At 55.6% G+C, this 12,883-nt stretch overlaps 1 protein-coding gene across 1 annotated transcript; it reads left to right on the top strand.

Moving 5' to 3' along the window:
• Positions 1-112: 112 nt before the first annotated feature.
• On the top strand, positions 113-8,418 carry DLL1 (delta like canonical Notch ligand 1). The gene is made up of 11 exons (XM_087865720.1): positions 113-249; positions 481-777; positions 1,586-1,646; positions 1,887-2,144; positions 4,074-4,134; positions 4,662-4,792; positions 4,898-5,067; positions 5,180-5,396; positions 6,460-7,261; positions 7,516-7,633; positions 7,760-8,418. The coding sequence occupies exons 1-11, from the start codon at positions 196-198 to the stop codon at positions 7,763-7,765; spliced, it is 2,175 nt and encodes a 724-aa protein (XP_087721846.1). The 5' UTR covers positions 113-195; the 3' UTR covers positions 7,766-8,418.
• The last annotated feature ends 4,465 nt before the right edge of the window (positions 8,419-12,883 follow it).

Raw genomic sequence — 12,883 nt, 5'->3', positions numbered from 1 at the left:
GGCGGATCTAAAGAACCGCAGCCTCCGAAAGAGAGACGAGCTCCTGAAGAAAGAAGTCCTGATTATCCCAGCCTGGGGCCAAGCGGCGGCGCTTCTCTGCCCACGCTCCTCGGGGCACGGCCACCCCCGTGCACTCCTTGCTGTTTTAAGAAGAGGGGGAGGGCACAGAAGATCGAGTGAGTCCAGCGGTGCACCATGGGCCGTCGGTGCGCCCTAGCCCTCGCCGTGGTGTCAGCCCTGCTGTGTCAGGTAAGTTGTGAGGTGGGGTCTACAGGGCCCTGCTGTCAGGTAGGTTGTCAGTGGGGGTACCCCGGAGGGCACCCGGGGCGCAGGCCGCGCGCGGGCAGAGCGGTGGAGAGCAGGGCCAGCGACGCGAGCTGTCAACCCGAAAGCGAAGCCCGGAGCGCGGGATCCGCGCGCCCCCACCGCCCTGCGCCCTCACGTCCTCACGTCCTCACGTCCTCGTCGTTCCCCCCGCAGGTCTGGAGCTCCGGGGTGTTCGAACTGAAGCTGCAGGAGTTCGTCAACAAGAAGGGGCTGCTGGGAAACCGCAACTGCTGCCGCGGGGGCGCGGGGCCGCCGCCGTGCGCCTGCAGGACCTTCTTCCGCGTGTGCCTCAAGCACTACCAGGCCAGCGTGTCTCCCGAGCCGCCCTGCACCTACGGCAGCGCCGTCACGCCGGTGCTGGGCGTCGACTCCTTCAGCCTGCCGGATGGAGCCGGCGCCGACCCCGCCTTTAGCAACCCCATCCGTTTCCCCTTCGGCTTCACCTGGCCGGTGAGCGCTGCACCTGCGGGGCGGTGCGGGGAGGACAGGGAGGACCCGGCGGCGGGTCAGCCCCGCGCCAGGCACGGTGGGGTGCTCACCGTCGGGGGCGCGGAGGGGTAGGCCAGGGCAGGTGGGCGCCGTGGTCTGCAGGGCGGTGGCAGACGGGTCCAGGCCTGGAGCGTTGCCTCCACGCCCGGAATGCCCCTCAGGCGGCAGAAGAGTGACAGGCAGGGGTACGGTGAGGCGGAGGACCTGGGACCTTCCCGTATCTGGGCTCGGTACCTAGCCCCGAAGTCAAATGGGCCCCTTCACGTGGGAGAGTTCTCGTGTCCCTGTCCCTAGACGGGTTGGCTGTCGAGCTACTCCGGTAGCGTGACAGCCCTCGCGCTCTCCATGTAGTTTCCCCCCTCCACCAAGACTGATGAGAACCCCCCTCCAGCCCTTTGCTCCTGCGCAGGCTTTTTTTTTTTTTCTTTTTTCTTTTTTCTTTTCTTTTCTGTTCTGTTCTGTTCTTTTTTCTCTTTTCTTTCCTTTTTTTCTTTTCTTTTCTTTTCTTCTTTTTTTTTTTTAAATGTGATATCCTGTACTAACAGGCTGAAAAAACACGTCAGGAAACCACTCTTTAAAAAGTTCTTCTATTTCCTTGAGGAATGTGAAAACAGGCCAGAGCTGTGCAGAGACCCCCCCCCTCTGGACACATGGCACACACAGATCTGCACGGGAGGCCCTTAATGACTGGTTGTCCCCAGTGCCTCTGTTTTGGTTTTGTTTTTTAACATTTCTGCTTTATCTTATGTCTTCTCCCCCTTTCTTCCAGGGCACCTTTTCCCTGATCATTGAAGCTCTCCACACAGATTCTCCTGATGACCTCACAACAGGTAAAAACAAACCCCAAACTTCAAAACTGAGTAAACCGCTTCCCCAGTTAGTATGCATTGGATTTCATATCTCCACCAGAAACGAGCTCCTATACTTTTCATTCTGCAAATTCCTGCATGAGGTCCAGGATGGAGGGTCTTTGGTCTCCTGCCCTTGTATTACACATCAGTTCCAGCTCCCCCAGGTCCCAAGCCTCTGGATTCTTAGTCAGAACCAATGGGAGCATCCTCTTCCTACAGAAAACCCAGAAAGACTCATCAGCCGCCTGGCCACGCAGAGGCACCTGACTGTGGGTGAGGAGTGGTCTCAGGACCTACACAGCAGTGGCCGAACAGACCTCAAGTACTCCTACCGCTTTGTGTGTGATGAGCATTACTACGGGGAGGGCTGCTCTGTCTTCTGTCGACCCCGAGATGATGCCTTTGGCCACTTCACCTGCGGGGAGAGAGGGGAAAAAGTCTGCAACCCCGGCTGGAAAGGCCAGTATTGCACTGAACGTGAGTTTCTGCTTCCCTCCCTTGATCCACTTCCAGGCTGGAGCTCCCGGGGAGTGGGGGAGTATTCTATGAGCTGGTGGGATCCTGGGATTTCAGCACTGGAGTAGAGCTCTGATGGGGAAACCAAGGCCAGAGAGCTGGAGAAACTTCTTAAGACCTCACAGCTAGCCAGTGGCAGGGTTGGGGTCAACGCAGACATTTTAACTTCCGCTATGGGAAGCTGCCTTTCTTAATCAGGGAGGATTTTGGAGACAGGGCCAGGGGTCAGGAAGTAAGCCTGAGGGAGAGGGAGGGGAGGAAGGAAGGGAGGAACAGAGAGGAGCATTTGTGTGTGTAGGGGCATGCTTTAAACCAGTTCTCTTTGCTGTGACAGTGTCTCGTTAGAAAAGTGCTTCATTTTCTCTCCAGAGTTGGTGTGCTTGGCCTCTTCGCAGAGTGAGCGTATTTGCAAATATTCTGCGTGATGCACACACATTGTTAGTGACCTTTCCACTCGTGGGGTCTGTGGACAGGAGAGAATGTGTGTTGAGGCCTGGGTCCGCAAGGGCAGGATGGCGAGGGGCCCACCTGTCAGTGTTGGGCACCGTACCCATCTGCCTGTGTGGGTGCTCACATAGCATCCTGCCTGGCAAAGAAAGACCTTCACAAAATGAAACAGGCCCTGCCTGCCCCATTATTGGGTATTCTCCAGGCAGGCAGGGTGGTGGCGCGGGTTGCAGGAAACCATGCCCTGGAGTGTAGGAGGCTTGCGAGGGTTCTGCCGGCTCCAGGGCCTGGCTCAGGTCTGTAGGCCTCTCTCCAGCCTGCTCAAGCTTCACACACCCAGGTATCAGGTTTCCCTCTAGTAGGGGGTGGAGTGGGTCCTGGAGCTCCCCAGAAACCCTTGGGAATTCTCCTTGTCCTGCCCTGGAGCAGGTGAACCTCCAGTCCCTCCCGGTAGGCCCAGAACGTCTTACCTGGGAGATGCAGTTTCTCCCTGTTGATCCGTGCCTGGGGTGAGGGTAGGTCTTCACACTCAGCGTCATTGTTTTGAGCTCCTCCTGGGCGCGAGCGGGCTCTGTTGTCTTACAAACTTGCGGAGTTTCATAACCCAGTGAAGGAAGCCAGCTCAACCTCAGCCCCCACCCCCGCGGGGACCTCTGGCCTGCCTGCTGCTGCCTGGCATTCGTGCTCCCCTCCCTCCTCTTCTTCGCTGCGGGGTAGCCATAAACTTAAACTTTTTTCTTCTTATTCAAACACTGGAGTCTCTCCCCGCCCCCAGCTCGCGCGTGCCATCGATTAGATCTCTCTGGGGATAGGCGGCAGGAACGCACGCCAGCTCCCATTGGTGGAAAGAGCGCGCGCGGGCATGCGGGTGTGTGCGTGTACGCGCGTGTGCGCGCGCCTATGTGTGTGCGTGTGCGCGCGCGTGTGCGTGCGCGCGCGCGCGTGTGTGTACACGCCGGGGTGTGGGGGGCGAGGGGCGGGGGAGGCGGTATTGTTGCGCTGGGGCAGCTGCCGGGGGAGCAGAGACAATAGAGCAGCTGTCCTGCCCTGGTACTCTGCATACCAGCTGTCCACCCTTATCTACACACACACTTTCTGGGTATTAAGAGGTGGAGCTTTGTGCATAGAATTGGGAAGTGGGGGAGGAGGAGGGGGAAGGACTTCTGACCCTCTCAGAAGAAAAGGGGATGGGGTGGGGGCGGGGGCTTCCGTGCTCTTTTGTCCTTGGAGCCGCTGTGTTAAGAAGAACGCTCATCCCGGGTCTGAGTGAAGTCCGCAGTTTCTGGGCAGGACCTTCAGTCCTCCACAGATGGAGATTAACTCAGCTGGGTTCGCCAGTCAAGCAGGACAAGTTTTGCCTCACCCACGTGTGGCAGCAGCCCCTGTGATGTTGGGGAGGCACTTGGGGTGGGGCTTGACCCTGTGTGTTCTCTTTGCTTGTAGCAATCTGCTTGCCAGGATGTGATGAGCACCATGGCTTCTGTGACAAGCCAGGGGAGTGCAAGTAAGTTTGTACAAGTGCTGTTTCCCTTTTCTGGTTACCCTTGTACACCTAGTCTGTTTGTAAAGTAGCACCAGGCGATCATTTGAAAAACTCGGGTAAGATTAGCCTACTGTAGGGGTCGGAGCAGTTATTCTGGTGTTTCTCCTTAGTAAATATATAGAAACATGTAGAGTCGTGGGTTGTCAGTCACCTAAGCTCCTCAGTGGATATGGAAACTTATAGATAGCAGTTTGCAAGGAATTGACATAAAAAATGAGTCCACTTCAGGGATTCTCAAACTTTTTGGCATATTAGGACCATCTGGGGAGTCTCTAAAAATGCTGTCCTAGTGGCCCTCATACCCAGAAGTCAGACCCTCTGAGGCTTAGGTATGTTGGAAAGCCCCCAAGGAGATTACAGTGTTCTGGCTCTCATTTGAGAGCCAACAGTGTTGAAGCTGCTGGAAGGCAGTGTCTCAGGAGTCGGTGGCATGTGACTGTGAGCCCAATGATGCCAGTGTCCACCTGACTGTCCTGCTGTCTTCCTAGGTGCAGAGTGGGCTGGCAGAGCAGGTACTGCGACCAGTGCATCCGGTACCCAGGCTGTCTCCACGGCACCTGTCAGCAGCCCTGGCAGTGTAACTGCCAGGAGGGCTGGGGTGGCCTCTTCTGCAACCAGGGTGAGCCCCCATCCCCATCTAGCAGCCCTGGGCTTCCCTGGCTTTAACAAGGACTCGGAGTCTAACCCAGGACTTGCCCTCTCCTCCTGTCTCTGCCCCTCGCAGACCTGAACTACTGCACGCACCACAAGCCCTGCCGGAATGGGGCCACCTGCACGAACACGGGCCAGGGGAGCTACACCTGCTCTTGCCGGCCTGGGTACTCAGGGGCCAATTGTGAGACAGAGATCGATGAGTGTGGCACCAGCCCCTGCAGGAATGGAGGCAGCTGCACGGTGAGTCCAGCCACAGGGGGCCGTCCTGTTGAATGGGGGCCTTGGTTTGATATGGACTATGTGGGTCTCCTGGAGCAATGTTTGAAAGCTCTTTCTCTTCTCCATGACACAGGATCTTGAGAATAGCTACTCTTGCACCTGCCCACCTGGCTTCTACGGCAGAATCTGTGAGCTAAGTGCCATGGCATGTGCCGACGGCCCCTGCTTCAACGGGGGACGGTGCTCAGACAACCCCGAGGGAGGGTACACCTGTCGCTGCCCTGTGGGCTTCTCCGGCTTTAACTGTGAGAAGAAGGTGGATTCCTGCAGCTCTTCACCCTGTTCTAATGGTAGGAGGGCAGCCCCATCCGCTCTGAGACTTTGTCAAGTGGTCAACACTGATAAGAACGCATTAAAAAGCACATGCGTTTAATTTCAAACCAAGCACATCATTTTGCAAGCTACCCTGAGTTTATGGAGCCTTTCAACTAAACAGTCAGAAACTCTTCACAGAAATTTTATCCTTGAGTCTGGAAATGCTCAGGGAGCAAGAAAGGCAGGCAGGAGAGTGGATTCTCACGTTCTGCGGGGAAAGCCTGAGGCCGAGAGGTGAGATGACTTGTCAAGGTCATACAGCACCTCAGGTGCCTGGGTCTGGGCCATAACTCAGTACGTCGTGCTCCAATGGCAACCCAGACACTCTGTTTTTGGAGGGAAGCCCGGCTGGGCTCTGTCACCCAAACATCGCCGTCTGGTGTGTCTGTGTGTGCCGAAGTGTGGTCTGTTGACGGGCCCCCTGCTACTGTATGAGTGGGTAGAGGAGTGAAGCTGGGCCCCAGACAGGCTGGGCCACCGTAACTGATGGAGAAGAATCCCTGTAGCTTTGCTTCCCACGTGCTGTATGGAAGGCGTGGCAGTCCTGTGGGGTCGAGCTTTGCCTCCTGTTTGTTTCTATCCACGGAACCAACAGAAACACTGAATGCTTTATTTTTAGAGGCAGAATAGCTTGAGGTTTAGCAGACGTGGCTTTGGAAGGACAGAGGTCTCTCCCACTCCCTCCTTCCTTCCTTTTTCTTTCTGTTTTCAACCCCACTCTTCTCACTAACTGTGGAGCTGTGGGCAAGCACATCGGCCTCATTCAGGCTCCGTTTCCTTATCTACAAACGGGGCCTTTGTGGGATGTTGGGAAGGTGAGTGCAATCGTGCAGCCAAAGCATTGTGCACAGTGCCTGCCAAAACGGACCCGCTCAGGAGGTCCTAGCTGTCTTACGGCGGATTGAGCTAGACCAGAACCCTTCCCACGGGCTTGTGTTGGACGTAGCTACCACCTGGTTTAGGCCCCAGGCTGGCTGGTCTGTCTTGCATCTCTGGGGTATGATGCAGGGGCAGACACAGATGTGTCCTGTGTTCCAGGTGCACAGTGTGTGGACCTTGGTGATGCTTACCTGTGCCGCTGCCAGGCTGGCTTCTCCGGGAGGCACTGCGAAGACAACGTGGACGACTGTGCCTCCTCCCCATGTGCCAACGGGGGCACCTGCAGGGACGGCGTGAATGAGTACTCCTGCACCTGTCCCCCGGGTTACACAGGCAGGAACTGCAGTGCCCCTGTCAGCAGGTGTGAGCACGCGCCCTGCCACAATGGGGCCACCTGCCACGAGAGGGACCGGCGCTACCTGTGTGAGTGTGCCCGGGGCTACGGGGGCCCCAACTGCCAATTCCTGCTGCCTGAGCCACCCCCAGGCCCGGTGGTGGTGGATCTCACCGAGAAGTACGTGGAGGGCCAGGCTGGGCCCTTCCCCTGGGTGGCCGTCTGTGCTGGCGTGGTGCTTGTCCTCATGCTGCTGCTGGGCTGTGCCGCCGTGGTGGTCTGCGTGCGGCTCAGGCTGCAGAAGGACCGGCCCCCTGCTGAGCCGTGCCGTGGGGAGACGGAGACCATGAACAACCTGGCCAACTGCCAGCGTGAGAAGGACATCTCTGTCAGCGTCATTGGGGCCACGCAGATTAAGAACACCAACAAGAAAGTTGACTTCCACGGGGACCATGGGGCTGATAAGAATGGTCTGAAGGCCCGCTACCCTGCTGTGGATTATAACCTGGTGCAGGACCTCAAGGGTGACGCTGCCGCCTCCGTCAGGGACCCTCACAGCAAGCGTGATGCTAAGTGCCAGCCCCAGGGCTCTGCAGGGGAGGAGAAGAGCGCCCCAACGCCCCGGGGGTGCGTGCTGTGGGCCGGGAGGGGACGCGTGGGAAGGCCAGCCTGGGAGGGGGCCCTGACACGGGGGTGGGGGGTGCGTGCTGTGGGCCGGGAGGGGACGCGTGGGAAGGCCAGCCTGGGAGGGGCCCTGACGCTCGGGGCGCTGCAGGCTGGGCAGGAGGGCCCACTGGCGTCTTTTCACCAAGTGCTGGTCATTTTCTTATGCAGAAATATCTCCACATGCTTATTGTGGTTCTCTTTTACTTTCCTTTTAGTGGAGAAGCATCTGAAAGAAAGAGGCCGGACTCTGTGTATTCCACCTCAAAAGACACAAAGTACCAGTCGGTGTTCGTCATATCAGAGGAGAAAGATGAGTGTGTCATAGCGACTGAGGTCAGTGTGCAGTGCGAGGGACTGCGGCTGTCCGGGTCTGGCCTCAGGACGGAAGCGGGTGGAGAAGCCAGAGGATGCTGACCCCTCTGGAACTAACTTCCCATTCTGTCTTGTGGGTCCCTCTAGGTGTAAAAAGGAAGTGATATGGCAAAATCCCCGTTTCTCTTAAAAATAAATAAAATTCCAAGGATATATGCCCCAAGGATGCTGCTTGAAAGAGGAGAGGGAGACCCACGGACTGCTGCTGAGAACCGATTCGGACGGAGCCGGTTCTCTCCCGGAGGCCGGCCGGGGACGCGGCGCGGGCTGCAGCTCGGCAGCGTCCAAGGGGGCCTGTTGCACTGCCTTTTAGGGTGTTTCCATTGCACTATGGACAGTTGCTTTTTAAAAAATATATATTTAAATGAATGGACTGAATTACTACATACGGAGCATGCACTGCCTGAAGTGTATATCTTGGATTCTTATGAGCCAGTCTTTTCTTGAATTAGAATCACAAACACTGCCTTTATCGTCCTTTTTGATACTAAAATGTGTTTTTTCTAGGTGGAAAAATGTGTGTTATTTTTTGGACTTGTAAAAATATTTTTCATGATATCTGTAAAGCTTGAGTATTTTGTGATGTTCATTTTTTATAATTTAAATTTTTGGTAAATATGTACAAAGGCACTTCGGGTCTATGTGACTATATTTTTTTGTATATAAATGTATTTATGGAATATTGTGCAAATGTTATTTGAGTTTTTTACTGTTTTGTTAATGAAGAAAATCCATTTTAAAATATTTTTCCAAAATAAATATTATGAATGACAAAGAGAGGCGTATTCACTGAGCACTTGTGGGGCAGACCTGTGCTCGCTCCCTGAGGACAGAAATGGCTTCTGATTGTCTACTTTTCGCATCTTTGCCTGGCTTCGCTGGGTTGATGGAAAGCAGCTTTGCTCGCTCCTCTGCCCGCCTCTGAGAACCGTCCGCGGTCATCGTCGGGGCAGCCCCGGGAGAGGCTGAGTGTGGCCCCTGAACTCCCTGGGAATACCACCGGCACACGACACACGTTTGGTGGGTGCCGAGAAGCCTCAGAGCCGGCCACCTTCTTTCTGAGCCTTATCTCTTTGAAGGACTGGAGCAAAGCCTCATTTGGGATCAAACACCCGCGAGACACTTCTGTATCGCCATGGAAAAGGCTCTTTGTCTCAGAATAACACTTACGCATCCATTTGTTTAGGGGTTACTTCCAGTCAATTCAAGAGTTAGCTGCCTTCTAACTCGACAGTTGTGGGGGGACAGATAACACTAAGATAAAAACGTTTTAGCTTTTTTTGGAGTGCTGAGTACTGGCCCCAGGGTAACCGCTCCTCCTGGGTTTGCTCCCCGGAGATGGCGGTGTTCCTCCCTCTTACAGCTGAGGAAGCCCAGGTTTGTGGAGGTGAAGTTCCTTGCTCAGGTTTGCACAGGGCAGAATCAGTGTTCCTATCTGGGCTGTCGGGCTCCAGACCCTGGTTTATTCATTCATTATTAATTGCCAGAAACACAGCTTCTTATGGAGAGCAGGTCTCGGAGATTTAATAGACCCCCTCGCGGTGCGGTTTGGTGGTTCCAAAGGGTCAGTGCCCATTGTCAGCTCTCTAAGATGACAAGTCCATGTTGGGACAGGTGGCTTATTTCTGGGGCGATGTGGGGCAGGCAGAGGAACACAGCTTCCTGGCCCGGTTAACGGTTAACCGAAGAGGGAATGTTAGTGGGCTGCTCTTGCGTCCGTCCGGTGGCGGCAAGCTTCCTGTCACGGGTGCTTACTGCACAGTTGGAACTGCGACTCTTCTGGGGAGGAGAGGGACGCACGCAGGGTCCATCCTTCCATATCCAAAGGAGGCGGACCCACAGAACAGCACCAGGGAGGCACAACGGCACATGCGAAGCCTCGGGACACCCCACTGGTGCTTCCGTATCTGACACAACCCGATCTACTTGGACCCCTTGGGCCACCGGGGCTGTTCCTTCGGAATCACCCCGACAGGCAAGGGCTCCGTGGAGGGATCTCTCCATGGAAGGAAGTCAGTGGCAGGGCCAGAGGGTGAGTGCGGCAGATTCAGGCCTCTGAACCCCTCCATCCTCAGCCTCTCCCCTGACAACCCACTCACTGTACAGGCTTAGCGGCATGTTCTGGAATCACGGAGGGAGCCGCTAACGCTGCTCTCAAGAGTCTGGATCTGGCTCGAGAGCAGGGAGACCTTGCGCCCGTTGACACTTGCCGGCCTGGAGTAGTGGTTAGCACGTCCCTTCTACTCTCAGAAGTGACCTGATACGGATAATAAATTGAAGAGCTCATCTACTTTCAAGAATATAGCCTATGCTGGGATTCTTGTGAAGCCCATTCCATGAAAGAATCTCAGAGTACCTAAAGATAATCTCACCATCATCTCCGTAACCTTCTTGTAAAATCAGGGAATACCTTCAGCTTTCCTCTGGGGCAGGTAAAATGCCTAAGAAGCAAATCTTAAAACTAGAAGCTTTGGAGCGCCCAGGGCTCTGCTGGATGAGGCTCCCCGAGTCCCTTCTGACTGCTGTTTTAATTTGACATTTACAGGGCGCCCGGGTGGCTCAGTCGGTGAAGCGTCTGCCTTCGGCTCAGGTCAGGGCTCCGGGGTGCTGGGATCGAGTCCTGCGTCGGGGTCCCTCCCTCTGCCTCTGCTGCTCCCCCTCCTCGTGTGCGCTCTCTCTCCCTCACAGATAAATGAATAAAATCTTCAACAAACACGCTAATCTGACACTTACAGACGGCCCCTCAGCCTTCAGGGTGTATGTCCTGTGCAGCAGGAAGTCAGGTGTATGAACACATGGGCGTTGATGGAGCCGCGGTGACTCACCCACAGGCCCATGGCTCCGGCCGTGTCTGCAAGCGCCCTACCAGGAACAAGGAAGGAAGGAGCACTCATATACCTACAGCAATGAGAGCCGCGGTCCCTCAGCACCACCCGGCGGGGGTCTCCCGGCCAGCCCTACAGCCTCTAGCCTCCCTGGGGCTTCAGTGAGACCAACGAGGGGAGTGAGGCCTACGTGCTTTAGCTCAGCCTTTTTTCCTCTAACTTTCCATCAGGACATAAATTTAGACTCCAGATGTTGTAAGAACAGTTGGAAGAATTCTCATGACTTCAGTGGCTGCCAATTCCATGTTCCCTTCCGCATTTCTACAGTAAGGGCACTTGCTCCTTCAAGTTCACCCCGGGATGGACTCTTGAACGACCTCTTACTTAGGGGCTTACGGTCCGTTCCTGTTGTCGCCTCGATGCTCACTGTCGCAGATTTGGGCAGTGTCCCCGTGCCCCCGGACGAGCCCCTCCCAGGCTCAGTGGGAGCTCTGTGCCCACTGCTGCTTTCTCTTCCCAGCGAGCCCCGGGTCTCCTTGGTGGAGAACAGCAGCGGCTGCATTTCCCCTTGTGTGTGGTGTGAGCCTCAAAGCAATGCGTAGCTGCCCGGGCGGTAGGCGGGGTCGCCTGCGGAAGCCCAAGAGAGGCTCCGGAAGCAAGCACGCAGGAGCCCACAGTTCGCTTCTCATGGTTGATTTGGGCTCGTCAAGTAGACCGGCCGACACCACCACTGGTGATGTACTTTTGCAAAGAAAATCGAAGTGAATCTGATCAGATCCCTTGATCTAGTTATCGACTTACAGGAGTAGCAGGATAGAAGGACACGGCGAGGACACACTGGGCACGAGGAGAACACAGAAGGGATGGAAGGGGTGGGGAAACCTGCAAGCTGGAAGAGACTCAGAAACAGTGAAAAACATTCACGAGGCAGCTGGAGGAATGCAAACACCGACCGCACGTTTTAATGATATGTAAGTATACTTGCCAAGTTTCTTTAGATGTGAGAGGTTTTCACTGTTAACTTAAACAAAAAAGAGCCCTTAACTTTTAGAGAAAATTCTGAAATATTTATGGATGAGACACTATTACCTCTGGGACTGGGACTTGCCTCAAAATGACCCGAGAGGGAGCGTGGCCGCGGGCGGCCCTCGGGCAGCGTGCCGGTGGAACAAGGAGGGCCGCCATCGAAGCTGACGCAGGGCTCGCGGTTGGTTGCGTTTCGCCGTGCCCTCCTCCTCTGTTTGAAACGTAAGCAGGCGCGTTGAGAAGCGTTATCCAGTGAACGGACACACGCACACTCGTGGTATGGTGCACGGATGCCTCCCTCAGGCTGTGTCTCCAAGACGACGTGTCTGCAGCACAGGGGATTTCTGGGAGGGTTTCCACGACTGTGTGTTCAGATGAAACCGAGCAAATTGGTTTGTTTAGGGGCTTTGGTGCCGGAGCCCCAAGTTCAGGCCGAGGTTCCACCTGTTGGCCAGGTGCTCCCCAAGTCTGCGAGAGGTAGACACTAAGGGTCTCCATGGAATAGCGCCACATGTGTCTTATTGTCCACAGGCCACCAGGGGCTTTCCAAAGCACAAATCTGAGCGTGTCATCCCTGGTCAAAACCAGCAAAGCAGCCAATTGCTTCTAGCATAAAGTTCAAAATTCTTAACTTGGTTTGTCAGGCCTTTACATAACCAGGATCCTGAAGGTCTCTCTTCCCTTCTGTCACCTCAGCTCCAGCCACACTGGCTGCTGGCTCCCGGCTCTCTACCCTCCCTGATGTTGAGAACTTGGACGTGATTTTCCATTATCAGATACCTGACTGTCTAGCGAACTCCTCCTCCAAATGCCAGCTTCCAGGGAGCCCTCCCTGGACACCCCAGACTGGGCTGCCTCTACCTGTCACCCTGGTTTCATGGTAACTTGCCTGAGCCGCCCAGAGGACAGGGCCAGTCAGCTTCTGAGAGTGGAAGGGAGGCGCTAACCACTACTCCAGGCCGGCAAGTGTCAATGGGCATAAGGTCTCCCTGCTCTCGAGCCAGATCCAGACTCTTGAGAGCAGCGTTAGGGCTCCCTCCATGATTCCAGAACATGCCGCTAAGCCTGTACAGTGAGTGGGTTGTCAGGGGGGAGGCTGAGGATGGAGGGGTTCAGAGGCCTGAATCTGCCGCACTCACCCTCTGGCCCTGCCACTGACTTCCTTCCATGGAGAGATCCCTCCACGGAGCCCTTGCCTGTCGGGGTGATTCCAAAGGAACAGCCCCGGTGGCCCAAGGGGTCCGAGTAGATCGGGTTGTGTCAGATACGGAAGCACCAGTGGGGTGTCCCGAGGTTTCGCATGTGCCGTTGTGCCTCCCTGGTGCTGTTCTGTGGGTCCCCCTCCTTTGGATATGGAAGG

The sequence above is a fragment of the Ursus americanus genome, chromosome 11 (genome assembly GCF_024610735.1).
Source record: "Ursus americanus isolate L20-20 chromosome 11, mUrsAme1.1.p, whole genome shotgun sequence".
Lineage (NCBI taxonomy): Eukaryota > Metazoa > Chordata > Mammalia > Carnivora > Ursidae > Ursus > Ursus americanus.
The sequence above is the reverse complement of the archived record's forward strand: the minus strand, read 5'-3'. Positions and strand labels throughout refer to the sequence as shown.

What these genes read in the sequence shown, in the direction of transcription:
- DLL1 (XM_087865720.1), top strand. Translation starts at nt 196, where the DNA reads ATGGGCCGTCGGTGCGCCCTAGCCCTCGCCGTGGTGTCAGCCCTGCTG. An exon ending in AGGCCAGTATTGCACTGAAC is followed by an intron (nt 2,145 to 4,073) that starts GTGAGTTTCTGC and finishes CTTTGCTTGTAG; the next exon opens with CAATCTGCTTGCCAGGATGT. An exon ending in AGCGCCCCAACGCCCCGGGG is followed by an intron (nt 7,262 to 7,515) that starts GTGCGTGCTGTG and finishes CTTTCCTTTTAG; the next exon opens with TGGAGAAGCATCTGAAAGAA.